The sequence below is a fragment of the Chiloscyllium punctatum genome, chromosome 3, assembly GCF_047496795.1.
Source record: "Chiloscyllium punctatum isolate Juve2018m chromosome 3, sChiPun1.3, whole genome shotgun sequence".
Classification (NCBI taxonomy): domain Eukaryota; kingdom Metazoa; phylum Chordata; class Chondrichthyes; order Orectolobiformes; family Hemiscylliidae; genus Chiloscyllium; species Chiloscyllium punctatum.
Window position 1 is genome coordinate 76,654,925 of NC_092741.1, and position 27,876 is coordinate 76,682,800.

The 27,876-nt window shown below is 41.9% G+C and overlaps 1 protein-coding gene and 1 long non-coding RNA gene across 3 annotated transcripts in view; one reads left to right on the forward strand and one right to left on the reverse strand.

Annotated features, from left to right (window-relative positions):
- The window catches only part of LOC140460892 (uncharacterized), a 57,807-nt gene that overhangs the window by 12,943 nt on the left and 16,988 nt on the right, over nucleotides 1-27,876 (forward strand). The gene's annotated exons all lie outside the window — the stretch shown is intronic.
- dse (dermatan sulfate epimerase) overlaps nucleotides 77-27,876 on the reverse strand; it is an 85,814-nt gene continuing 58,014 nt past the window's right edge. For both annotated transcript variants that reach the window (XM_072555574.1, XM_072555578.1), the window contains 4 exons: nucleotides 26,799-27,052; nucleotides 8,317-8,556; nucleotides 6,290-6,497; nucleotides 77-2,529 (listed from right to left, as the gene is read on the reverse strand). In XM_072555574.1, the coding sequence (XP_072411675.1) occupies nucleotides 777-2,529; nucleotides 6,290-6,497; nucleotides 8,317-8,556; nucleotides 26,799-27,052 (2,455 nt within the window). In that variant the 3' untranslated portion in view covers nucleotides 77-776. The remainder of the gene's footprint in view (nucleotides 2,530-6,289; nucleotides 6,498-8,316; nucleotides 8,557-26,798; nucleotides 27,053-27,876) is intronic.

Genomic DNA, 27,876 nt, shown 5'->3' on the forward strand with positions numbered 1-27,876 from the left:
TCTACTAATTAAAAACAATGGATCATAGCTCAAAGAAAAATTTTTTGGATTTTTAAAATAATTGCTTAAGAAACGCTTAATAACATTTGTGCTTTAATGATTGATCATGGAACGAATAACAAACTGAACAATCCAGCTGCAGTTAGTAGACACATCATATGCATAACTATTGCTGTTCATTGAAATGTCACCAGCAATCACAGGAATCCACACACTACAACACCAAACATTCAAAAGTAAAAAGAAGCTACAGGTCCACCATTTACAGATAAGAGGATCAAACCAAAATATTTAAAAGCAATGGGCTTGTTCAAATAATTGCACATTTTTGTTCAGTTGATCCAACCTAATGAAGGGAAGCCTCCTTGTGGATAATGAAGATTTACAGGATATCAAGACTTTCAGATTCATTGCAATACCCTTGGAATGGGAATGAAGGCAAGTGCAATATGAATAACAAAAGAAACAAAACGCTGTTTTATTCAACAAGGAGATGAAATACTAATAACAAAAGAAGCTGTGCAATGAGGCATTGTCACACAGCTAACCTGCGAAACACATGATGAATGATTAGGATGGCAGATTATAAGAGTTAAAAGGTCATTCCATTAATCTGCAATTTTGAGAATGATTCATCAATTCTTTGGCTTTCTTATTAAGTATGTCTCATAAAAATCAGTTAAAATGTATTTGCAAACCTTGTATTTGCATTAAGCACTCAGGTGTGTAACCTTACTGCATATTTATTCAGTCTTTCACAAATTGGCTTCCTTGGTCTAGCACTGTGCTTGAGAACAAGAGGAGTACAAGCAAAGCAGAACAAAACTATCTAGTAGGAGCACAGCATAGAGAAATCTTTGGGTGTGCAAGCTTGGAGCTTTCTGAAACCGAATTAACTGTAATGCTAAGAGGAAAAAGAAGGTTGCAATGTTTAAAATTAAGAAGACTCTTGTGTAGGAAGCTGATAAGGATTGTGCAGTGCTTCGAACAGTGGCTCCTGGTTTCACAGAACCACTTTTTACATGTTTGTTTGAACCTCGTTCTGGTTTCATATCAGAAAAGTCTGTAAAGTCAACAGTTTCCCCCATGTCCTCATTTCTTTCATCGGAAGTTTCTTCTTGCATTCGCTGCAGCAATTTCTTCCGCTCTCTTTTCTCATTTATTTCAATTTGTGCAAAAATATCGGGAAGGTTATTGGGAAACTTATCACCACCACCTTTTCCTTTTTTCATTTTTTTGGCCTTGGCTTGTCTAAGCGAGACAGAAAATAACTTTTCAACAGCTTCCTCTGTCTTCTTTTGGTCTGATAGTTTTATAAGACGTTCGGCTGTCTTCCGGAAGTTATCAGTGTTCAGGACTCGAGCCAAGGTCTGCTTTTCAAGTTGCTGAAACACTGGTTTTGTATGCTGAAGATTTTCCTCAACAATATTCACATAATCTTTCACCTCCTGCACTGACGTATCCCTGATTGCAGAAGTTCTATCAAACACAATCTTTTGATGGTCAGCTAGTACCATAGCAAACAGTGGTTTCACAGCAGTTTCCCCTGTTAAGAGATAAACTGTATAGGTTTTCTCATTTGTTGCTAGATAGATATCTACCCGATTTGAATCTCCTCGAATGCTAAAGCTTTGAATCTCCACAGAAGGTCCAAAGAAAATATAGGCTGCTCTAGTGACTGGGTACCTCAGAGTAGTTGTAACATTCACATAGTATGTACCATTATATGGATATTCACGAGGATAAGTCTTGAATGCCAGTCCAGCCTTTTCACTATTGCCTTTATCGTCCATCCAGAACATTGTGTACTGGCCATCTTCTTGTCTAATAAATGCTCCATTCACTCCGTCTTCAGATATTTCCTCAAAAGCCACAGCTGTGTTATGGAAATATGCACTCATTTTTTCAAGCGGGCTATCTTCTGCCAAGTGGATTTGATCTACCAGGAGTAGAAGCTGGGGTTGCAGAAGGAAAAGGTTCCTTTGGGAACTCTTCAGTTTCAGGCTCGGACTGTAAGCTCCCACTGCCTCTCCGCTGATAAAGACCACACCATTCTGCTCCAAAGCTGCTGTCACCTGGCCACGACACTCCCCAGATATCCCTTGCTTATATTTCAACCACTTGGAATTGCATGCTTCTGTCACCTGCCCTTCCCAAGGGGTGAAACAAGCGCCTGCTGTGGCTGGAGAGAACATTAAAGCATTGTTGAGAAAGGTGTATTTTGGGCCGTACAAAGCCTCGGTGATGAAAGGTACCCCGTTAGGTGCGAACGTGAAAGAATTCTGGTCAGGATGTTCATGGCCAGCATTAAAATTCTTCCATCCATTGATCCACTGTGAATATTTCTTCTGATGAACCATGTCATAGATTGCACGTCCTCCAAGTTTACCCGACTTGAAGGACAGGAAAGGTTGGTTAACTCCTGCTGGTAAAGCCCCCCCATAAGTTACAACACCCCAGTCTTCAAAATAATGTAATGTTGGTATCCCATAATCCAGAGGTGGCACTGGAGTCAAGGAGCCATCGTACCTGGTAACAAATAGAAAAAAGACAAACTATTTTAACAGTAGTGTGACAGCAATCATACTTCAAGATTATGGAATCAAAAGTAACACTCAATTTTAAAAGATGCTTCTAAATCTGAGTTGAATACAACAAAACTTAACTGTCATTTGGTATTTTTGGTAATTTAATTAGAATAAGTCAATAAATATCATGTTAGAAAATGGTTATTATTATCTACTTCTTCAAATGTATATTTTGATAATATTTTGACAACAGAATGTTTCTGTTTCTTTTACACCAATTTTGAGTTCTATCACACTTCTGAAAGTCAACAGAATTCGCGAGGGCAACTAGTGACAGGCAATAAATGGTAGTGATGCCTGTCAAGTGAATACAAAAAGTGTATAACCCCAGCTAGATGCAGAGTAAAACTCTCTACTGTATCCAGAAATGTGCCTCAACCTGCACTAAAGAACAACACTTAAGAGTCATAGAGATGTGCAGCACGGAAATGGACCCTTCGGTCCAGCTCGTCCATGCCAATCAGGTATCTGAAATTAATCTAGTTCCATGTGGCAGCATTTGGTCCATATACCCCTAAACCTCTCCTATTCATCCAGATGCCTTTTAAATGCTGTAATTGTACCAGCCTCCACCACTTGACTACAATGAAAGTGTGCAATAAATGTAAGTTATCGTTGAAAATTAAACTGCTGGAAATTTGAATTTATCATCTCACAAAATCAGTTTAAAGTACAGATGTCCTGGATTTTGATATTACTAATGACAAGCATTGCTGAGAACAAAGATTACTTTAAACTAAGTAACAAGAACTATATATGAAATCTCACTTTTTCTTTATATTTGTTCAAGGAGTGTGACATCTGTTGGTTTCCATCCCTAACTGTCCTTAAACTACCTTTACCTGCTGCAGTCCATGGGGTATAGATAGACCAACCATCCTGTAAAGGTGGCATGATATTGTCAGTCAATCAGTGATATGATAGGGATTATAATACACCAAGAGTCCATGCAGAGAAACTGGCTTGGGCACACTTTTATAAGAAAATGTGCTTGTAGGGGATATTATGAGGGGACAATTAGGGAAAACAAAAGAGTAAAAGGAAGGAAGTAAATACAAGTATTGGATGACTTGAAGATGTTATTGGCAAATGAAGAATGGAACAGAGTAGCAAGATATGGACAGGCTATGATTGAAGGACTTGCCATTGGGTAGAACACATATGATGACAATGATGATCATTGTTATGATGCAATAAGATATGTTAAGATGGTATAAATGTTCCCACTTTTAATTTTTCATTCCCCTTGGAATGAAGGATAGCGTTCCATTTACTTTCCCTAGTAACTGAACTCAAGTACTAACCTTTTCTGATTAATGCACTAGAGCTTCCAAATCCCTGGTATAGTTTTCTGCAATTGTTCTCCATTTAACTAATACGAAAATCCTTTATTCTTCCTGCCAAAGTGCATAAACTGTAATTTTCCCACATTATATTCCATCCGCCAAGTTGTTTTGCCCACTCACACAATCTATCTATATCCTTCTACAAACTCGGTCATTCTCACCACTTACCTTCCCATTTATTTTTGTGTCATCTTCAAACATGACTGTAATAAGTTCACTTTCCTCATCCAAGTCATTAAAATTTATTGTAAACAATCGTAGGCCTCAGTACTGATTGCTGCGACACTCACTGGTTGCAGGTTGCCATCCTGAAAATGCCCCTCTTATACCAACTGTTTTCTATTAACCAATTCTCTATCCATGATAATATTCTACTTCCAACAAACATGAGCTCATCTTATGCCTAACTAATGCTACCTTATCAAATGTCTCCTGAAAATCCAATTATATTATACCCACTGCTTCCCATTTATCTATCCTGCTAGTTGAGCTCCTCAAAGACTTCCAATACATTTGTCAAGCACAACTTCCCCTTCATAAATTCACGCTCACTCTGCTTGATTATATATTTCTAAATGTTCTGTTTTATAATATACGTTATAACATAAAATAAACATATGTAAATCTAACTGGCCTTCTTTCTTAAAAAGAGGTGCTACATTGGCAATTTGCCAATCCTCTGAGATTTCCCAGAAGCTAAGAATTCTTGGAAAATTACTACCAGTGCATCCACTATCTATAATTACTTCCTTTAATGTTCTAGAATGCATCAAGTCAGTTTCAAAGGTGCTATTTGTCTTTTGCTCTATTACTTTCCCTAGCATCACTTCTCTAGTAATTTGATTTATTTCATCGCCTCCTTTTGTCCCTTGATTTTTTTCATATTTTTGGGAATCTATTAGTATTTAGTATTTTTGTCACACTATTGTGCAAACAAATGCAAACTATTTATTCAACTCCTCTGTCATTTCCCGACTCCCCATTATTGTTCCCACAGCCTACATTTACGTTGGCCTCCCTCTTCCTTTTTATTTAATTGGAGAAGCTCTTGCTATCTGTCTTCATATTATTCGCAAGTTTACTTTCAAAGTTTATCTTCTCCCTCTTTATTATTTTTCAGTTTTTTTGGTGGTTAAAACTTTCCCAATCCTTTGGCTTACCATTAATCTTTGCAACATTGTATGTTTTTTCTTTCAATTTAATGAAATACTTAACTGTTTCGTTAACCATGGTTGACTTATCTGCTTCCTTTAGTGCTTCTTTCTCTTTGGAATATACTTTTTTCTGAGAGGCATAACTATTTCCTTAAATGTCTAACACAGTTCCCAAACAGTCTTTCCTGCTAAACTCCTTCCCCAATCCACTCTCTGTCCTCATTCCTTTGTAATTACCCTTGTTTAAACTTCGCACAGTTGTTTCCAACTGAAGTTCCTCCTCTCAAACTGAATGCCAAATTCTAACATGTTATGGTCACTGTTTCCTAGGAGATCTTTCACTCTGACATCATTCATTCAACCTGCCACATTACACATCACCAGATACAAAATAGGTTGATCCCTAGTTGGATCAGCAACTTATTGTGCTAAGAAGCATGCATTTTCCTGTGGACAGCTCTACCAACTTGACTATCTCAATCAGCGTGAAGATTAAAGACATCCCTGACCAACATATTTCCTATTATGCATGTCCTCATTATCTGCTGAATGTCCTTGAGTTAGAAGCCATGATGCTGCTGGCTAATCTCTCTAGGTGGGACTTCTCTCCTGGCTGTTTTGATTCCAGTGCAGGGGTCCACTGGTAGACTTGGCCCTGGGATTCCACAGAATGTCCAAGAGAGGGAGTGGGCTTCACACGTCTTTACCAAAGCCCCTCATGCAAAGATGTAGATAAAATGATGGGCAAACGTGAAAGTACAACACTGGACTTGGTGTCTCAAATATCAAGTTAGCTGCCATGCCACAAGTTACTTTTGCTGTGCTATTCATCATGCTGAAGGTAGGTGCAAACTACATCTCTGATGAAGAAACATATAACCTTTGGAGGTCAGGGAATGAGTGCTCAGAAATACAGGGCTTGATTCCCAAAAGAAGTGGGCTCTGGAGGTTGAAGCTCTGCACCTTCAACTGTTGGAGGCACCACTCCATAAAGCACAATCTGTACCAGTCATGTGGTAAAGGGTATGGGGAGAGCACTATCATTTTATAGTGAGTGTTGCTTGCCATGCTGTCATGGGGCTGTCCGAGTACTTGCTAGAGAGAGCTCAAATTTATACATGCAATTTAATAATCACTCGCCAGCCTTTCTTTTGCATTATACTCCAGATAATTCCATTCACTCAATTGACTACCAGCTTACCACAGAAATTCAGTATGGAGTGTGCACCATCTCTGTCCTTTGGCTGGTGTGCCTGGTCCCTCCTGTATTCGATACTTTCTGATCTGCTCTGCTAACCAGTTACCGCTGCCATTACGCATTACATAGGTATCCAGAAACACCAGTTGACTCTCAGGACCATAGAACCAGTTGTAATTAGAATCAGCAATAGCAACAGTCCTTTGAAAACCTAGAAAATATTATCCAAGTCAAAATTCAAAGAGAAACCACACAGCCAAGAAAAAGTAAACTGAACATTGCTCTCCAAACTGTCATTCAAAAAGCTGGAGCAGCAAAATGAAAGTTATAACTAGACTGAACACACCAATGTCACTCAAGCCTCAAGTGAAAACCTCATTCATTTGATGACAGTTTGGATATTTCAGGATCATTCAGCCTTTTGTCCAGATATGTAAATACTTGTCCAAATCTCTTGATAGTTGATTAAAGTTGCATATGTCCTATGTTGTGCTATTTACACTAGGATGATATTACTATGTTAATATTTAAACCTGTATGCTGTTTTATATGAAGTTCTGAATGTCAAATAACTAAGGTGCTTAGATTTTTATCAAATTGCTATTGTGAATGTATCTTCTTAAGGTGAAAGATAAACCAAATGTCATGAACATCGATTGATAACGGTCATGTGATCAAATCAATTACATGAAATCAGATTCTTTCCAGGCAGACATACCAACTCATAACATATTGAATAACCATGAAAGGAACAGTCCATAACGTAATACCCTTTATAGATGAATAAAACTAGTGTGATGTGCCAATTATTAATATGTGCTCCTGGTTGTTGTGATTCCTATCAGGAGAGTGATCTTGTATTTAACTCCAATATCTACTGTTAATAACTTTCAGAAAATGGCTTAGAATGAGGCATCAGCAGGCCATGAAGCTAAGACCTGCCTCCAGGGGTGCACACATGATGATGGTGATCTACTGTACATATAAACTAAACTTTGAAGTTCTGAGGGAGTGGTGTATTGTCAGGTTGGTACAGGCAGGCAGGGCTTGATCAAAAGCAATGTTTCAGAAAAATATTAAAGAAAGCACTTTATATCCCCCAATTTACCTGTCTGATGGACTCGGTTAACTGAAAAGAAACTGAGCAGATTTCTGTAAAAGATCTATTATTTATTAAAAGTAACTATTAACTACAGGCAAACCAGTTTGCACACACAACACGTAACTCTACTAGTAGACATCATAATCCTCTTTTAAACCCCTACAACAGACACAGACAGAAACAAACAAACAAACAAACAAACAATCTTCTGCAGTATTTATCACCCCTTAAATTCGACAACTTCACTTCCTTTGGATAGAAAATTCTTTTGAAAGAAGCAAATGGTTTAATTAAAACAAACTAAAATTTATTTGAATAGTATTGGGGTGGCACGGTGGCTCAGTGGTTAGCATTGCTGCCTCACAGTGCCAGAGACCCGGGTCCAATTCCAGTCTCGGGCAACTGTCTGTGTGGAGTTTGCACAGTCTCCCTGTGTCTGTGTGGTTTTCCTCTGGGTGCTCTTGTTTCCTCCCACAGCCCAAAGATGTGCAGGTCCAATGAATTGGCCATTCTAAATTAGTCAGAGGTAAATGTGGGGGAATGGGTCTGGGTGGGTTGCTCTTCAGAGGGTTGGTGTGGACTTGTTGGGCTGAAGGGCCTGTTTCCACACTGTAAGGAATCTAATCTAATCCTGGACAATCTGTTCTGTCTCTAATACTGATAGCAGCAGTTTCTATCCCAGTATAACTGTACACCCAGCCTCCAGGATCTGTTTCATCCCATGTCCTGTGGAATATCCTCTCAGTAGCGGAGATTGTGCATTTACAATTACAGGAATTATTAGTACTAGATTAAGACCTAAGTACCTCACAGCACAATGCATTTGGATAGAATCTTCCCTTTTTATGCCTTGCCACGTGTATCCAAGATAAAGCTACTTGTATGTGAATTACAGGTGAGATAATTTTATTCAATGTCGATATTTTACCTGGAAGCACAGTCCTATAGTAGAAAGCAAAATGCTGCTTGATCCAGGGGTGGTCAAAGTGGCTGATATTGAAGTGCTTTTGTACCAGAAACATGTACTGGAATAAGGATCTGGTGGTGTAACTGCCATAAGCCACACCTTCGTTCAAGGATCCATCTTTTACATCCTTCAGTAAAACCATTAACTTCTCCAGAACAGTAAGGGCTTGTTTTGTCCATAAGTAAGCTTCTTGGAGATAACCTAGGATTCACAATATGAAAGAAATAAAGCATTTAAGGGAAATCAATATCATACTCAAACTACAAATTCAGAAATAGCAACCCTTCAAAAAAAAATGGTACCTTCAAAAACAAATGTCAGATTCTTGTTTGATAAAAATTCATTTTAAAAATTGTACCAGAGGAAAGTGCTTGATTTTACTTTTAAAACAGTGGTTAATGTCAATGTTGGGAAAAATAATGAAAGCTTTATTGGTGGAAGAAATAATATCAGAAGCTGAATATGATCCAGTCATAAGGGATTTCAAAGGGAAAGTGCTGCATTTGAATCTGAAAGTGTTAATTCTTGATTGAGTGCAGTAAGTTGTAGCCAATGTGATGATGCCACAAGACTTTTATAGAGCCAAAGAGATATACAGCACTGAAACAGACCCTTCAGGTCAATTCGTCCATGCTGACCAGATATCCTAAACTAATCTAGTCCCACTTGCCAGCACTCAGCCCATATCCCTCTAAATCCTTCCTATTCATATACTCATCCAGATGCCTTTTAAATGCTGCAATTGTACCAGTCTCCATTGTACCAGCTTCCTCTGGCAGTCATTCCATACATGCATCACCGTCTACATGAAACGTTGCCCCTTAGGTCTTTAAATTTTTCCACTCTCACTCTAAACCTAAGACCTCTAGTTCTGGACTCCCCCACCCCAGGGAAAAAACCTTATCTATTTACCGTTTCCATGTCCCTCACGATTTTAAAAAGCTCTATAACGTCACTAGTCAGCCTCCACCGCTTTTGTGGGAGAGCAAAGTAGGGTTTCTTGGGAGACAAGTCTAAGGTTACCTCCTCCCAACAATCTTCATTGTAACATACAGCCTGTTCTTATGCAAGCCGACCCTTGTTCCTTTCCCAAGTCCATTTGCAAGTCACGTTGTAACGTTGTATGCAAGTCAGAACACATGCAGGACAATATAAAGAAGCTGTCTGCAGGCACTGGAAATCTTCATATGTCAGATAGTTAAAATTACACTCCTGTAAGGGTTCACGTTCATAAATACAAGTGCTCTCAAGCTGGACATTCGTAAATCTGGATAACTTATAGCCTGTAAATAGTGACAGAGATGCAATAAGTGACATCTTATTTACTTGACAAGATCTCTCTCCTTAGAGCAGAAGGCCGCTACCCTCACACACATTAGACCATACACAAGGCCCTGAATAATATATGCACTAGAAGATACAGATGGCAGCGCACACATCAAGAAGGTCTTGCTTGATCAACACCATTGAATTATTTAAGGATGAAACAAAGATTAGACAAGAATCATGTGATAGTAGATGTAATAAAATTAAATTTTACATATGGAAAAGATCTTTGATACGGTACCATTGAATGGATTAAAATTGGGAGCCAGGAAACAGACAGCAGAATTTCATGCAAGCTGGCTACAAAACAGTGAGCAGAGCATAGTGGTTAAAGACAGATACAGGTATCCCCCACTATCTGAAAACAGAGCGTTCCCAGGAAAGCTTTCATTAGCCGAAAATGGCGTTAAGTGAAGATGCATGATTTATATGGGAAATATTTCGCCATTTTTCGTAAGAGTGAAATGGCATAAAGCAAATGTTCAAAAAGCAAGGGATGCCTGTACCTATAAATGGAAAGCTGTGTTCCACAGGAATCGATATTGGGATTACTGAGCATAGGCCAGCTGGTGTAAATCAACGAGGTAAAAACAATGACTGCAGATGCTGGAAACCAGATTCTGGATTTGTGTTGCTGGAAGAGCACAGCAGTTCGGGCAGCATCCAAGTAGCAAAGAAGGGCTTTTGCCCGAAACGTCGATTTCGAAGCTACTTGGATGCTGCCTGAACTGCTGTGCTCTTCCAGCAACACTAATCCAGCTGGTGTAAATGGCTCGTTTCCATCCTGGACACTCAACGTACTGCATTTTGCAGCACACCATTGAGTGTGTTCGCAGCAGGAGGCACACAAAATATAGGCCAGGTGACCAGCCACCTCCTTTCCACCAAGCCCTGACTTATTCCCATAATGTCATGGTGAGCCTGATGAGGGCAATGGGGAAGTCACCCACTAGGCTTCCAACCTGCAGTCCTAATAAAAGCCTAAACTGCCAAGAGTATTGGCAATCAAAAGGATCTCAATCCCTAAAACTTTGGGCAAAGGCATATGTGCCAGTGTGTAAAAGCCTTAAAGTGTAGGAGGTATGGGGTTGGAAATGAAAACCAAATCTGGACCACAATTTTTTGGTATTATTTAACACACAAATAGATGATGGGTGAGCAGGCTGTTGTGCAAGTTATAAAGCAGAAGTGCTTTGGATGATCTCTAGTTATGTGGGGTAAATTGTGGAAGTGAACTATGATTGTCTTGAAACCATCAATCTACAGGTAACAAGGCTAGGAAGGTTTCAGTAGCAGATGATGTAAGCAGAGTGGGATAACATTGTGGAGTTGAAAAAAGGCAAAGTAATGCTCAAAGCTCTATAAAGATTTGCTTTTCTTTTAACAGCACTCTCCATGTTGGAACAACTTAACCTTCTTCAGAGAACAACTTCACTCTTTGAAATGAAGTCACATAGGCACAAATTATTTACAGTACAAACTAACTACTGGTAACACCAAGTGCTACTAGTCTAATCTTGACCAAAGGGCATTTGTCATTTTTAGACTAAGATAATTTTAGAATAAGTTTTTAAAAGAACATTTGATCAATGATTGCTTCCCAAATTGTTGGACAAACTCTGTGGTAAGATATATGAAATGAAAATATGACTGTCAAAATTGAACTGGAACTGTTGACCTTATTAGCTATCTCGTTTGTGCACACCCACCTCTAACAATAAACCCTTTGGCACAGATTTTGTTTCAGGTATCAGTCTTGCCCACTCCCCAAAGTTCATAAGTAAATTTAAACTTCAGATACTAACTTAACAGGAATGTTATCCAAGTTTAACAAAAGCACCCCTTTGGTGATCTGAACCAGTATTTACGTATTTTTATGGGTTTCTCCACTTTCAATCTTTTGAAAAATATAGTGTTCAAACGCCTGATTGGAGGCCAGATTAAGAATTGTCGGGCTACTATTTTGAGTAGATTCATTTAATTTTTTGTTATTACAGATACCAAATGCTCTTGTAGTACAGGAGTAGAACCCCAACCTCTAGTCTAGGAGACCTGGGTTCAAGTCCCATCTGCTCCAGAAGTGTGTTATGACCACCTTCTTTAACTCAGCTTTTTGCTGAACCTTACTGATTATCTATGGTCCATTACTACATTTAACTCCATGGCTCTGAATATCAGCCCTTCCAACTGGTAGGAATGAGCAAGCAGTTGCATAAAAATATGAACAATCTTACAGAAGTAAAAGGCTTAATGCAATGTTGCTGCTCCTTATCCTGCATTTTTATTCATTTTTCATGGACTACTGAGACATCACGCTGATTCAGGTAGGGCCCCACTAGTCAGAAGCTAAATGACAGCAATGCAATTTCAAGGTGCCAGTTGATGGAGCAGGCATTGTGCAATCTTTACCAATTGATTCCAGACACTGAATGATCCCACAGAAACAGGTTTATACCATTTAAGGTTTCAAACCTGTTCTGCCATTGAGTGAGATCATGCCTGTTAGGAGCAGGAGTAGTTCTAATCTGCCTCTCGAGCCAGCTCAAACATTCTAAATCATGGCTGATCATCTACCTCAATGACATACTCCACATTATTCTTATATCTCTTGATATCATTAGTAACTAGAAATCTATGAATCTCTGTCTTGAACCTATTTAACATCTGACCTTCCCCAGTCCTACGGGTCAGAGAAGTCCAAACATTCACCATCTTCTGACTGAACAGCTTCCTTCGCATCTCAGTGATGTAACTCTGTATATCCGGGTGCCCCAACATCCTTTAATGCTTTTGGATAAGAAAAATAGTTTCTTTTCCCCCAATAGATCGAGCACTAATTGGCACCCATGGAAACTCTTTAGAAGAGTTTCCTAATTTCTCTCCAGAAAATTTGATTATTAGTCTACGTCACACTAGTCCTAGACTTCATGCATTCTTTTTAGCAAAAGAGTCAAGCAAAGGAATAACATTTCCCTGAATCAGAAGGTACTTTTCTGTACGAAGAGTAATAGAAAACTTGAAATGTTATCCTGAAGATCCACGTCAATTTAAAATCATTCTATTTTCTATACTTTATATTTTTAACAAGAGAGACTTGACAGTGCAAAACAATGAGGTAAAAACAATAACTGCAGATGCTGGAAAGCAAATACTGGATTAGTGGTGCTGGAAGAGCACAACAGTTCAGGCAGCATCCAACGAGCAGCGGAATCGACGTTTCGGGTAGAAGGGCTTTTGCCCGAAACGTCGATTTCGCTGCTCATTGGATGCTGCCTGAACTGCGGTGCTCTTCCAGCACCACAAATCCAGTACAAAGCAATGACCAACACATGGATATAAAAGTACTTCATGATTCCCTGTGGAAACAGCATTAAAAAACTGGGGAGATGGCATTATGGTAATGCCATTGAATTGAATTTAAAATAAATTCCAAAGAAAAAGCAAGTAAAAGCTGGTTTAAATAATGGTAACCATAAAGGAATTATCACCACCACCTCTCTCTGCATTCCACCAGCAAGCCCTAAAAAATACATCTGGTTCACTAATGTCCTCTAAGGGAGGAGATCTGCTTCATTGCCTTCCTTCATGACTCCAGATCCACAGCAATGTGTTTGACTCTTAATTGCTGTCAAATTGACTCAGCAAGCCACTTTTTTCAGGTGCATTTAGAGACAGAATTTTTAAAAAAAATTCATTTGTGGGACTTGGGTATCACTGGCTGGCCAGCATTGATAGCCCATCCCTATTTGCCCTTGAGAAGGTGGTGGCCAGCTGCCTTCTTGAATTGCTGCAGTCCATTTGTTGTGGATTGACCCACAATGCCGGTAGGGAGGGAATTACAGGGTTTTGACCCAATGACTGTGATGGAATGGCAGTATATTTCCAAGCCAGGGTGGTGAGTGGCTTATAGGGGAACTTGCAGATGGTGGTACCTGCTGCTCTTGTCCTTCTAGATGGAAATGGTCATGGGTTTGGAAGGTGCTGTCTAAGGATCTTTGGTGAATTTCTGAGAGCATCTTGTAGATAGTACACATTGCTGCTACTGAACTCCATTGGAGGAGGGATTGAATGTTCGCAGAGGTGATGCCAATCAAAAAGGTTGCTTTGTCCTGGATGGTGTCAAGCTTCTTGAGTGTTGCTGGAGCTGCACCCATCCAGGCAAGTGGGGAGTATTCCTTCACACTCCTGACTTGTGCCTCATAGATGGCGGATAGACTTTGAGGTATCAGGAGGTGAGTTACTCGCCACAGTATCCCTAGTCTCTGACCTGCTCTTGTAGCCACTGTGTTTATGTGATGAGTACAGTTGAGTTTCTGGTCAATGGTAACCCCCAGGATGTTGACAGTGGGGAATGGTAATACCATTGAATGTCAAGGGACGGGGGTTAGAGTGTCTGTCATTTGTAATGGTCATTGTCTGGCATTTGTGTGGCATTAATGTTATTTACCACTTGTTGGCCCAAGCCTGGATATTGTCCAGATCTTGTTACATTTCAGCATGGACGACTTCAGTATCTGAAGAGTCGCGAATGGTGCTGAACACTGTGCAATCATCAGTGAACATTCCCACTTCTGACCTTATGACAGAGGGAAGGTCATTGATGAAGCAGCTGAAGATTGTTGGGCCTAGGACACCACCCTGAGGGACTCCTGCAGAGATGTCCTGGATCACAGATGACTGACCCTCCACAACCACAATCATCTTCCTTTGTGCTTAGTATAATTCTAACCAGCGGAGTGTTTGCCCCCAATACCCAATGATTCCAGTTTTGTCAGGGCTCCTTGATGTCACAGTCGGTCAAATGCAGCCTTGATGTCAAGTGCTGCCATACCCACCTCACATCTGGAATTGAGCTCTTTTGTCTATGTTTGAACCAAGGCTGTAATGAGTCAGGAGCTGACCCTGGCGAAACCCAAACTGGGCATCACTGAGCAGGTTGTTGCTGAGCAGGTGCTGTTTGATAGCACAGTTGATGACCCCTTCCATCACTTTACCGATTATGTAGAGCTAACTGATTGGATGATAATTGGCTGGATTGGATTTGTCCTTCTTTTTGTGTACAGGACAAACCTGGGCAATTTTCCACAATGTCAAGTAGATGCCAGTGTTGTAACTGTACTGGAAGAGCTTGGCTAGGGGAGCGGCAAGTTCCGGTGCACACATCTTCAGTATTATTGTCAAAATGTTACCAGGGCCTTTACAGTATTCAGTGCCTCCAGCAGTTTCTTGATATCACATGGAGTGATCTGAATTGTTTGGAGACTGGTGTCTGTGGTGCTGGGGACCACTGGAGGAGCCCAGGATGGATCATCCTCTCAGCACTTCTGACTGAAGATTGTTGCGAACGCATCAGCCTTTTCATTTGCACTGATGTGCTGGGCTCCTCCATCTTTGAGGATAGGGATATTTGTGGAGCCTCCTCCTCCACTGAGGTGTTTAATTGTCCACCATCATTCACAACTGGATGTGGAAGGACTGCAGATCTTAGGCAGACAGAGAGTAAGTGATCCCACAACTAATGGATCTGATCTATCACTTGCTGTTTATGCTGTTTGGCATGCAAATAGTTCTGTTTGGTAGCTTCACCAGGTTGACACCTCATTTTTATGTATGCCTGATGCTGCTCATGGCATGTCCTCCTGTACTCTCTGAACCATGGTTGATCCCCTGGCTTGATGGTAATGGTTGGATGTGGGATATACCAGGCCATGAGGTTGCAGATTGTGCTGGAGTACAGTTCTGCTGCTGTTGATGGCCCATTGTGCATCATGGATGCCCAATCTTGAGTTGCTAGGTCGTTTCAAAGTCTGTCCCATTTAGCATGGGGTTAGTGCCACGCAACACGATGGAAGTTATTCTCAATGTTAAGGCGATATTTCACCTCCACACGGCTAGTACATTTACCTATACTGTCATGGACAGATGCTTCTGCAGCTGGCAGATTAGTAAGGATGAGGGCGAGTATGTTTTTTCTCTTGGTTGGTTCCTTCACCACTTGCCGCAGACCCAGTCTAACAGTTATTTACTTTCTGACCCGACCAACATGAACACCCAGAGTACATTTTGTGCTTTTTCCACCCTCAGTGCTTCTTCAAATGTTGTTCAACATGGAGGAGTACTGATTCAGCAGCTGAAGGAGGACGGTATGTGATAACCAGTGAGAAGTCTACTTGCCCATGTTTAACCTGAAGCCATGAGATTTCATGGGGTCTGGAGTCGATGTCAAGAACTCCAAGGGCAACTCCTTCCTGACTGTATGCCACTGTGATGCCACCTCTGCTGGGTCCGTCCTGCCAGTGGGACAGGACATATCCAGGGATGGTGATGGTAGTGTCTGGAACATTGTCTGTAAGTAATGATTCCATGAGTATGACAATGTCAGGCTGTTGTTTGACTGGTCTGTGAGACAGCTCTCCCAATTTTGGCACTAGCTCCCAGATGTTGGCAAGGAGGACTTTGCAGGTTCGACAGGACTGTTTGTGTTTTGATGCCCATGAAAGGATCAAAAACAAAACTATTCAGAATAAGAACAGTTTCACGATTGTTGTACATCTTCTATCTGCTCATGGTTTCTTCTCACTTGACTTCTTGTTGTTTCTCCTCCCTTTGTCTTTGTGCTGTAATCCCAAAGTTGTGGTGCAGTTCTCAAAAATGAGAAACACTGAGCACGAGCTGAGACAATAAGTATTGGCAACATATTAAATGGCAACAATTCACCATAGACAGTGCCAAAGCCGTCGTCAGCAAACAACCAACACCCAACAGTGACATAAATTCTGCTCCCATTTTAAAATTAACAAAGACCTCTGTTAAGAGTAACATAATGCAATCAGGCAAATCCACTAAAACTAATTCTATGGCTGAGATGATATCAAACTGACACTAGATGGCACTCTTTCATGGGTATGGAGTGGCTCTGTAAGTCATTAAAGAACTTCTCCATGATTTTACTTCCTCTAAAATACTACCGCCGAAGGATAGTAATAAGGTTCCACTAAACTGATAGGGCATCCAGGTTTTGGAAAAAACAATATGGTCCTTTTGTTATTCAGCGGCCAGCACAAACAAAAGCTCAGTGTCAGTGGTATGGAGAGATTTGCAGACAGGATACTGTTGACACACACAATAGCAGCAGCACACATGAAGCCCCTTAGTTGTCTCAAGAAGGCAGCAGAGACAAGCAGCGCATCTAAAGCTTTGCTTTATCCCTAAGATCCGATAGATCAATGCAGAAGTAAAAAAAAAATAAAACCTCAAATCAGATCACAGATTTAATGGATGTGAACTCTCAGGAGGTGGGTTAATTGGACAGTAAAAACATTTAAGTCTCCAATTTGACAGGTTTTAAAGTTTGTTTCAACTCACTTCAGCTGCGTTTCTTGAGGTCCCTGAACGCCAGCAAGCACAAAGAGATGTTAAGGGGCTGGATCTATAACACAGGTGGAATAACTCATTGTTTTGGACTCCCAGGAGCAGGACTGTCTCACGTGGTTCAATAAGTTTCTCAGTCTCCCTCCCAGCCTCAACCAGCATTCCTCAAACACCATTCTCTGACTTAGTCTCACCCCTGGCCTCAGATCCCCCCCTCCCTGACTTCATCCACCCCTGACGAAGAAGGGGTGATTCCACCATAATCTTCTCTTTGCTCATTCCTCTGCACCCCCATCTCCCACGATCTTTCCTTCCTTCCTCTCCGTTCCCTGATTGTGGAAGCCTGTCAATCAAGAGGAAGCCCGGTGAAAAAGTGTGAAATAGTCCCTGGTGTTGATTTCACTCAAAGCTGAATTTCTGGATCCCTCACCTGGAGCTCCATTCTCCCCAGAAGTAGAGACCCCTGTCCTACAAGGTTGATGGCTCAGTTTATCTTTGGTTATCAAATAACCCCAGAGAGTGGCGTCAGATTACACAGGAATTGTCTTATTTCTTGGGCAGTTCCTCAGAAGCAGGGAGGACTGATTTCCACTCAGGAGTTGTGGGTCTGGAGCTAAAGAATCCAATGAGGTAAAAACAATGACTGCAGATGCTGGAAACCAGATTCTGGATTAGTGGTGCTGGAAGAGCACAGCAGTTCAGGCAGCATCCAAGTAGCTTCGAAATCGACGTTTCGGGTAAAGAATCCAATGTCAAGTCAATACACCCATTCTGGCGTGTGCATTTGGCTTCCAGCTGGACCTGTCAGAGACGCTCAGATGGTGAGGGCACCTTCACAAATGTTTCTTCATCTCTTTGGGTAATCTTGGGCATATGATTCCCATGAATTGGTGGAGATGTTTATTTCTTTTTCAGGATTCCTCAAGGTGTTTGCTCTGCTCTAGTGGAAACCACTTGCCTCAGTAAAGAGCTTCTTTGGGAGTTTTTGTGTCAGGAACTTGGACGACCTGATCCGCCCGACATAGACTGGCCTTAACCACCCCGCCTACCGTCGGGGATATTGGCCTCAGAGAGGACACCAAAACTGGAGCAACTATCTGCAATTGGATTTGTAGGACTTCGTGGCGACATCTCTGGTGATATTTCTCCTCAGATTTGTGGTGACTGCACTTTGTTCAGTGCAGCAGCTTTTCCCATGGTTGCCAACTGCAATAAAGATTCAAGGACCGATCTTCAGGCTCATCCAACTGCTAACGTGGGTTCTCTTGAATTAAACAAGGGCAGCCTTGATAGATAATCAGGATGTCACCAGTGACTGTATACAATAAATCACCTCAAGTCAGTCCAATCTCTTGAATAAGCTTGAAATCAATGCGTCATTATATTCACAGAGATTATAAGTATCGTCGAAAAGGCAGAGGTGACTTGGGTTTGGGGATGGAAATCCAGGTCTGGCTGCAGCAGGGGGCAATGACCTTCCAGTGTTTCCTCTCAGCCAGGTCATACAACTTAGATCATGGAAGGAATGTCAGGCTTTGTAAAGTCTTCGTTTAATCCAGTCACTTTCCTACATACACCAGAAGGTGGAGCCAGCACTTCTTGCACACATTCCTGCTTGCAATAGGTTGATTTTGTGGATGTGAAATAGAGTGGCAATGAATCCCACTCTAAATTCCTGTTCCATTTGCCCAATTAACACCGCCAATAAGCCTCAAGGAGAGAGGAATTGCAAGGGGGAGACATAGAGGAGAAGTCGACTTCCAATCAGTCATTTTTTTCAAGATAGAGAAAAGCCATCCATTATAGAAAGTGAGAACTCAGACAATAGCTACTTTTCTCCATTTCTCCCATGTGCAATCTTGAAAATGCCTTTTTTAAAAATATAAAACAAAAAGTACAAGCAATAAATATTTATTGCATTCAGAAATTCCACAATGCTTTGATCTGAAAAGAGATCAGAATTTGAACCAACAGTTGTAAAAAGTTGCTTTATATTATATGATACCAATGACTCCATAAGTTTTCTTAAATCGGAGAGTGCAGTGGGGAATTCTCCCCAATGGATGTGCAGAGGTGTATACTCACCTGCCCTGGTACTTATTGAAATTGATGAATTGAGATTTCGACTGAGCATGCAGCAAGGACACCCACGAAAAAACGGCAATCTCCTCAAACACATTTGCGTATAGGATCCTGAGAATGTTATGTGAATTTGAAAGGAGTTTGAACTTGGGCCTGATCTGGAAGCAACATTCAGTATCCAGGCAAGCTAACCTAACAGGGACATGGATCAGGATTGAAAAAAGGCCAGAGGAGTTAGGTTTTTAAAAAATAAAGTACTGTAACTTTCCTTATGGGTCCTACTCCTTCAGGTCTCAGCAACAACTTGCATTTATTTATTGCCTCTACCTCACATTAGGGTAATACAAAGATCCCAGAGAATTCTGCAGGGAGATTGTTAGACAAATCATGCCACCTATCCACTTAAAGAAAATTCTGAACTTGTCACCAAAGGCTTTGTCCAAGAAGTAAGCTTCCAGGAAAGATTTAATGGCGTACATACTGTAGTAATGCATAAATGTTTTGGAAGAGATTTACAAAACTTTGGGTCAAGGCAATTAAAGGTGGGGGCTGGGGTGGCAGGCATAAGAAACCAGAGAAGCACGAAGAGGATTTTAGAGCTTCAATAGGTTACAGAGATAAGGGGTAAGGTTTTAAATTCAATCAAAACTTAATCGCAATATTAAAATTGGGTTCAGAGCATAGTGAGGCCAGAGAGGGGTTTGTAGACCTCGGAGCCGGTGTAGATCATGAGCACAAAGGTGAATAGGTTTGGACGCGAGTTGAGATAGGAGTTACAGAATAATGAATGATTTTGAGTTTACTACAATGCAAAGCGAAAGGGCTGGTTAGGAATGCACTAAGAAAACCAACAACGGAATAAATGTATGGGTGAGGATTTCAGTAATGGACAGTCAGGAGGGGGGAATATCATGGCCCTATTATGAAAATCTCTGCCTCCTTTGGTATGAGCTTTTGAATTCCTTGGGACCACCCCAACTTCTTTCAGATGGCCTTAAGGAACAGCCTCTGGGACATGTGAAGTTACAATATTTTCAGGTTGGGGCAGTGAATGTTTAGTCGGTGGTATTTAAGCAAAGTGATCCTCCTAAAATGACTTGAATATTTGTGATCTCCCACCAGTGGCCCAAGCAATTAACACCAAGTCTGAGTATATAATATTCAATTCATTTATTTTAACCTCTAAAAACATTTTCTGGGAAGTTTTGCTGTTTTCAACAAACATATTGATTTGTTGGCTCGAGCGTCGAGGGCAAGGGGTCACAGTCTCAGGATAAAGAACTGCCCATTTAGGACTGGGGTTGGAGAAATGTTTTCATTCAGGGGATTACAATCTTTGGAATTCTCAATCCCAGGAGACTCTGGATGTCAGTCAATGAGTGTATTCAAGACTGAGTTTGCTATGTTTTTGGAAACTAATGGAATCAAGAAATGCTGAGAAAGAGGACAAGAAGGTGAAGTTGAGTCACAGAGTCATAGAGATAAACAGCACAGAAACGGACGCTTCGGTCCAACTCGTCCATGCTGACTAGATATCCCAACCTAATCTAGTCCCATTTTGCAGCCGTTGGCCAACATCCCTCTAAACCCTTCCTATTCATATACCCATCCAGATGCCTTTTAAATGTTGCAATTGTATCAGCCTCCACCACTTCCTCTGGCAGTTCATTCCATACACACACCACCCTCTTGAGTGAAGAAGTTGCCCCCTTAGGTCCCTTTTATGTCTTTCCCCTCTCACCCTAAATCTATGTCCTCTAGATCTGGACTCCCCCACCTCAGGGAAAGGACGTCGTCTATTTATCCTATCCATGCCCCTCATGATTTTATAAATCTCTGTGAGGTCACACCTCAGCCTTCAACACTCTAGGAAAAACAGCCCCAGCCTGTTCAGCCTCTCCCTGTAGCTCAAATCCTCCAACCATGCCAACATCCTTGTAAATCTTTTCTGAACCCTTTCAAGTTTTACAACATCTTTCCAATAGGAAGGAGACCAGAATTGAACGCAATATTCCAAAAGTGGCATAACCAACAACCTGTACAGCCACAACATGACCTCCCAACTCGCATACTCAGTGATCTGACCAATAAAGGAAAGCATATCAAATACCTTCTTCACTATCCTATCTACCTGCGACTCCACTCTCAAGGAGCTATGAACCTGCACTCCAAGGTCTCTTTGTTCAACAACACTCTCTAGGTCCTGACCATTAAGTGCATAAGCCCTGCTAAGATTTGTTTTCCCAAAATGCAACATCTTGCAACTCTCAAATTAAAATCCTCAGCCCATTGACCCATCCTCAGCCCATTTGGGCAGCACGGTGGCTCAGTGGTTAGCACTGCTGCCTCACAGCACCAGGGTCCCAGGTTCGATTCCAGCCTCGGGCAATTGTCTGTGTGGAGTTTGCACATCCTCCCAGTGTCTGCATGGGTTTTCTCTGGGTGCTCCAGTTTCCTCCCACAATCCAAAGATGTGCAGGTCAGGTGAATTGGCCATTCTAAATTACCCATAGTGCTAGATTTGGACTCTGTGGGAAGAATTAGTCAGCCCATTAGTCAGAGGGAAATGAGTCAGGGTGGGTTACTCTTCGGAGGGTCAGTGTGGACTGGTTAGGCCGAATGGCCTGTTTCTGCACTGTACGGAATCTAATCTAATCTGATCAAGATCCCATTATAATCTGTGCTAACCTTCTTCACTGTCCAGTCCACCTCCAATTTTGCTGTCATCTGCAAACTTACTAACTATACCTCCTATGTCCACATCCAAATCATTTATGTAAGTGACAAAAAGTAGAGGACCCAGCACCAATCCTTGTGGCACTCCACTGGTCACAGGCCTCCAGTCTGAAAAACAACCCTCCACCACCACCCTCTGTCTTCTACCTTTGAGCCAGTTCTGTATCCAAATGGCTAGCTGTCCCTGTATTCCATGAGATCGAACCTTGCTAACCAGTCTCTCATGGGGTACCTTGTTGAACGCCTTACTGAAGTCCATTTCGATCACGTCCACTGCTCTGCCTTCAATCTTCTTCTTTGTTACTTTTTCATAAAACTCAATTAAATTTGTGAAACATGATTTCCCCCGCACAAAGCCATGTTGACTATTCCTAATCAGTCCTTGCTTTTCCAAATAGGTGTACATCCTGTCCCTCAGGATTCCCTCCAATATCTTGCCCACCACTGACATCAGCTTCACTAGTCTTTCGTCCCCTGGTTTGTCCAAACCACCTTTCTTAAATAATGGTACCACATTAGCAAACCTCCAGACTCTGGCACCTCACCTGTGACTATCAATGATACAAATATCCCAGCAATCACTTCCATAGCTTCCCATAGAGTTCTAGGGCACACCTGATCAGGTCTGAGGGATTTATCCAACTTCATGTGTTTCAAGACATCCAGCACTTCCTCCTTTGTAATATAGACATTTTTCAAGATTTCACCATCTATTTTCCATAGATTCTATATCTTCCATGTCCTTCTCCACAGTAAACACTGATGCAAAATACTCGCTAAGTATCTCCCCCATCTCTTGCGGTTCCACACAAAGGCCGCTTTGCTGATATTTGAGGGGCCCTATTCCCTTCCTATTTACTCTTTTGCCCTTATAAAAACCCTTTGGATTCTCCTTAATCCTAGTTGCCAAAGCTATCATCTTTTTGCCCTCCTGATTTCCCTCTTAAGTGTACTCCTACTGCCATTATACGCTAACGATTCACTCAATCTATCCTGTCTATACCTGACATATGCTTCCTTCTTTTTCTGAACTAAACCCTCAATTTCTTTAGTCATCCAGTATTCCCTACACCTACCAGCCTTTTCTTTCACCCTGATAGGAATATACTTTCTCTGGCCTCTCGTTATTTCATTTCTCTTCCCATTTTCCAGTCGTCCCTTTACCTTTGAACATCTGCACCCAATCAATCAACTTTTGAAAGTTCTTGCCTAATACCATCAAAATGAGCCTTTCTTCACTTTAGAACTTGACCTGTTAGAGCTGGTCTATCCTTTCCCATCACTATTTTAAAGCTAATAGAATTATGGTCGCTGGCCCCAAAGTGCTCCCCCACTAACACCTCAGTCACCTGCCCTGCCTTATTTCCCAAGAGTAGGTCAGATTTAGTACCTTCTCTAGTAGGTACATCCACACACTGAATCAGAAAATCTTCATATCCTTTTTAACAAATTCCTCTCCATCTAAACCCTTAACACTATGGCAGTCCTAGTCTAGGTTTGGAAATTTAAAATCCCCTGAGCTGAAAAACGTGTTGCTGGAAAAGCGCAGCAGGTCAGGCAGCATCCAAGAAGCAGGAGAATCGATGTTTCGGGCATAAGCCCTTCTTCAGGAATGAGGAGGGTGTGGCAGGCAGGCTAAGACCTTTTATCTTAGCCTGCTTGGCACACCCTCCTCTTTCCTGAAGAATTGCTTATGCCCGAAATGTTGATTCTCCTGCTCCTTTGATGCTGCCTGACCTGCTGCGCTTTTCCAGCAACACGTTTTCAGCTCTGATCTCCAGCATCTGCAATCCTCACTTTCTCCTAATTTAAAATCCCCAACCATAACCACTATTATTCTTATAGATTACTGAATTCTCCGAACAAATTAGTTTTTCAATTTCCTTCTGACTATTAGGGGGTCTATAATACAATCCCAATAAAGTGGCAAGGTGGCTCAGTGGTTAGTATTGCTGCCTCACAGCGCCAGGGACCCAGGTTCTATTCCAGCCTCAGGTGCCTGTCTGTGTGGAGTTTGCACATTCTCCCCGTGTCTGGGTGGGTTTCCTCCCAGTGCTTCGGTTTCCTCCCACAGTCCAGAGATGTGCAGGTCAGGTGAATTGGCCAAGTTAAATTGCCCATAGTGTTAGGTGCATTAGTCAGAGGGAAATGGGTCTGGGTGGGTTGTTCTGTGGAGAGGGGTGTGGACTTGTTGGACCGAAGGGCCTGTTTCCACACTGTAGGGAATCTAATGTAGGGAAGGTGACCATCCCTTTCTTACTTCTCAGTTCCACCCAAATAACTTGTCTGGATGTATTTCTGGAAATATCCTCCCTCAGTACAGCTGTAATGCTATCCCTTATCAAAAACACCACTCCCCCTCCTCTCTTGCCTCCCTTTCTATCCTTCCTGTATCATTTGTATCCTGGAACAATTAAACTGCCAGTCCTGCTCATCCCTGAGTCACGTTTCTGTAAATGCTGATATCTCAGTCCTATGTTCCTAACCATGCCCTGAGTTCATCTGCCATTCCAGTTAGACCCCTTGCATTGAAATGAATGCAGTTTATTTTATTTTACCAGTCCTACCATGTTCTCTGGTTTGTTCCTGCCTGCTCTGACTGTTTGACTTGCTCCATTTCCTAACTGTACCAGTCTCAGATTGATCTCTTTCCTCCGTATCTCTCTGGGTCCTTCCCCTCAGCTCACCCCTCCTTACTAGTTTAAATCCTCCTGAGAACCAAAGCAAACCTCCCTGCCAGAATATTAGTCCCCTTCCAATTCACCCGAAATCTATCCTTCTTGTACAGGTCACTTCTATCCCAATGATCTAAAAATGTGAATCCTTCTTCCATACAACAGCTCTTCAGCCATGCATTCATATGCTCTACCCTCCTTTTCCTACCTTGTAGCATCAGGAGTAATTCAGATATTGTTACCCTCAAGGACCTCCTTTTTAAGTTCCTGCCTAACTTGCTATATTCTCCCTTCAGAATCTCATCCTTTTCCTTTCCTATGTTGTTGGTACCAATGTGTACAATGACCTCCTGCTGGTCCCTCTCCCCTTTGAGAACATTTGTTCGACCTTAACCTAATTAAATGGATGATTCTGGATTACTGGTGCTGGAAAAGCACAGCAGTTCAGGCAGCATCCGAGGAGCAGTAAGATCGACGTTTCGGGCAAAAGCACTTCATTAGGAATATGATGCCCGAAACGTCGATTTTACTGCTCCTCGGATGCTGCCTGAACTGCTGTGCTCTTCCAGCACCAGTAATCCAGAATCTGGTTTCCAGCATCTGCAGCCATTGTTTTTACCTAATTAAGTGGATGAGCAGACTCCCCCCTAACTCCTGTTTCCATTCCTTTTGCTCTTAATTTCTTAAGCAGTGAGTTAACGCTGGGAAAAACTTCCTGGAAACTCATTTGAAACATTGTCATTTTACACACACATGTAAACAATTATCGTTATATGAAGCCTTGCCAGAGACTTGAAGAAGATTTGCAAGCTTTACATTTTGCCGACTCAGGGAATTGAAATACATTAATAGGGATGGAAAACAAAAATCAGTGTCTTCCCAGTTATAATTTTCTTTGAGATACTGTCAGTGCACATTAAATTGCTAAATCACCTGACTTATCCACTTGAGAAGTTGCAATCTCACTTATAACTTTTATCAATATCACCCCCACAGACAGATATTAAACAGCAGTCAGATTTTCACAGTGATTGGAGATATGAAGAAGGACAGAGAAGGAGGGGGAGGGCAGACAGAGAAGGGGGGGGGGGGGTCAGACAGAGAAGGGGGGGGGTCAGACAGAGAAGGGGGGGGGGGTCAGACAGAGAAGGGGGGGGGGTCAGACAGAGAAGGGGGGGGGGTCAGACAGAGAGTATCAGCATCCACCCAAACAAACAAACAAACAAACAAACAAACAACTCAGTCCCTCAGCCCTTCCTTTTACAAAACTGTCAGAAGTATACCCCTGGTCTAATGGCACTTTGCCATTCCTCATCCAATCACAAGCAAGCTCCCAACCTCTCACATCCCAGTCATCAGCTCTGTGATAGAGAAAATAGCTGCTGTCCAACTTATGTCCAAAGGGTTGGTGTTATTGAGGGTGAGGCAGCATTGGGGAAGAGTTAAATGAGGATGGTGAGTATATTCATGGGGTAATGGGGGGGGGGGGGGGGGGGGCAGTTGGTGACGGATGGGTGATCACTGTTAGCATGAGGGTTGGAGTGAGGAGAGAAATGAATCATTTTGGGGGAGCGGGCAAGAGGTTAGGTGGATATTCACACTCAAAGAAATGCCAGGTTTGGGATAACAATAATTGTGGTCATGCAACCTTGGAACATTTAAGCTTGACATAAAATGGCATTTACTGCCGTACAAAAGGGGGATTTGGTTTAACTTCCCCTGATTATCCTGCTCCACACAGTCATTTCTGAAGGAGTCGGGATCAGAAGCATCAACAAGAAACGTGGAGCTCCTCCTACTGCAAAAGAGTAGGAGGAGCATGGAGGTTGACAGTGATTAGTTCTCATCTGACAATCAGGGCCTAAAAGTCTGCAAAAGGCCATGTAGTTAGGTAGGTTGACTGGATAGGCAAGAATTTGCCAGATGGCAGAGATAGATTTTGGTTTCTCAGGGAATCAAAGAGAGTGGCAGACAAATGGATTGAATCCAAAGCTGAGCCATGGTCATACTGAATGATGGAATAGGCTCAATGGGCCCAATGGTCTATTCCAGCTCCTATTTCTTATATTCTTGTGGATATGCACTTGAAATAACATAATCTACAGGGCTATGGACAAAATGGCTGAAAAACAGAATTAAGCCTAGTAGCTCTTTTGCATCTTTTTCACATTATTCATGGTTTTAGTTTCTACTTATTTCATAAGAACATTAATGACTTATTTGGAACCAAACCTAATTATGACTGTTACATACCTTGGTTCATGAGAATGAGACTTCCTGTCAACAAGGCCACACAGTTGGTAGGTTGATGGTTGTGCAGATATTGAAATCCCCAACCGCGAATGAAAGATGTTTCATACATGTGGTAAGATGCATCAGTGATTACCTCCAAGTACCTCTCCTGTTGAGTTCTGTTCAGGTCGTCATACAAGAAGTCATATGCAGTGGCAAAACCCACCAGGGAGTGAGCCAGTGGAACTTCATCCCATGGCGCATCTTTCACCAGCCTTTGGAGAGAAAAAACATCATTAATACTTTGCAGCATGCAAATGGCGAGCACTTTAAAAGGTGCTTGTCTACTTTAATGTAGAAAATTGGCATTGTTGGTTATTCGAGGAGAAAGGGAGGACTGCAGATGCTGGAGATCAGAGCTGAAAATATGTTGCTGGAAAAGCGCAGCAGATCAGGTAGCATCCAAGGAGCAGGAGAATTGATGTTGGTTGGTTGTTGGTTTTCATCTTCGCAGCTCAAATCAGAAATAAGCTTTGGAATGTTTTGTCTGCAACACGTCAATTCAGCGTAATTGCAAGTAACCAAGATAAATGCAAAAATAATTCACAACAACAGGCTCTCCCAAAACTTCCAGGTAGGTCTCATCCACTGCTTAAAATAATCCTCTGTAACCTGTGTCATTGTTTCATGAGATAAACCAGGATTGAAAATTGAAAAGGAGAAAAGAAATCAAAAACTGTAATCATAGAATTCCTACAGTGTGGAAGCAGACCATTCAGCCCACTGAGTCCACACCAACCCTCTGAAGAGCATCCCACGCAAACCCACTCCCTCCCACCCTCTCCCTGCAACCCTGCATTTCCCATGGCTAGATTATAGTGGTGCTGGAAAAGCACAGCAGGTCAGGCAACATCTGAGGAGCAAGAGTGTCGACGTTTCAGGCATAACCTTTCCTCGGGACTGGGGAGGGGGAAGGGGAAGGGGGTTAAGAATTCACTAGTTTACAAATCCCCCCTTCCCCCCACCCTATCCCACATCCAACCCTCTGACTCAACAACCCCCTTGACCTGACTTACCTGTCTTCCTTCCCACCTATCCA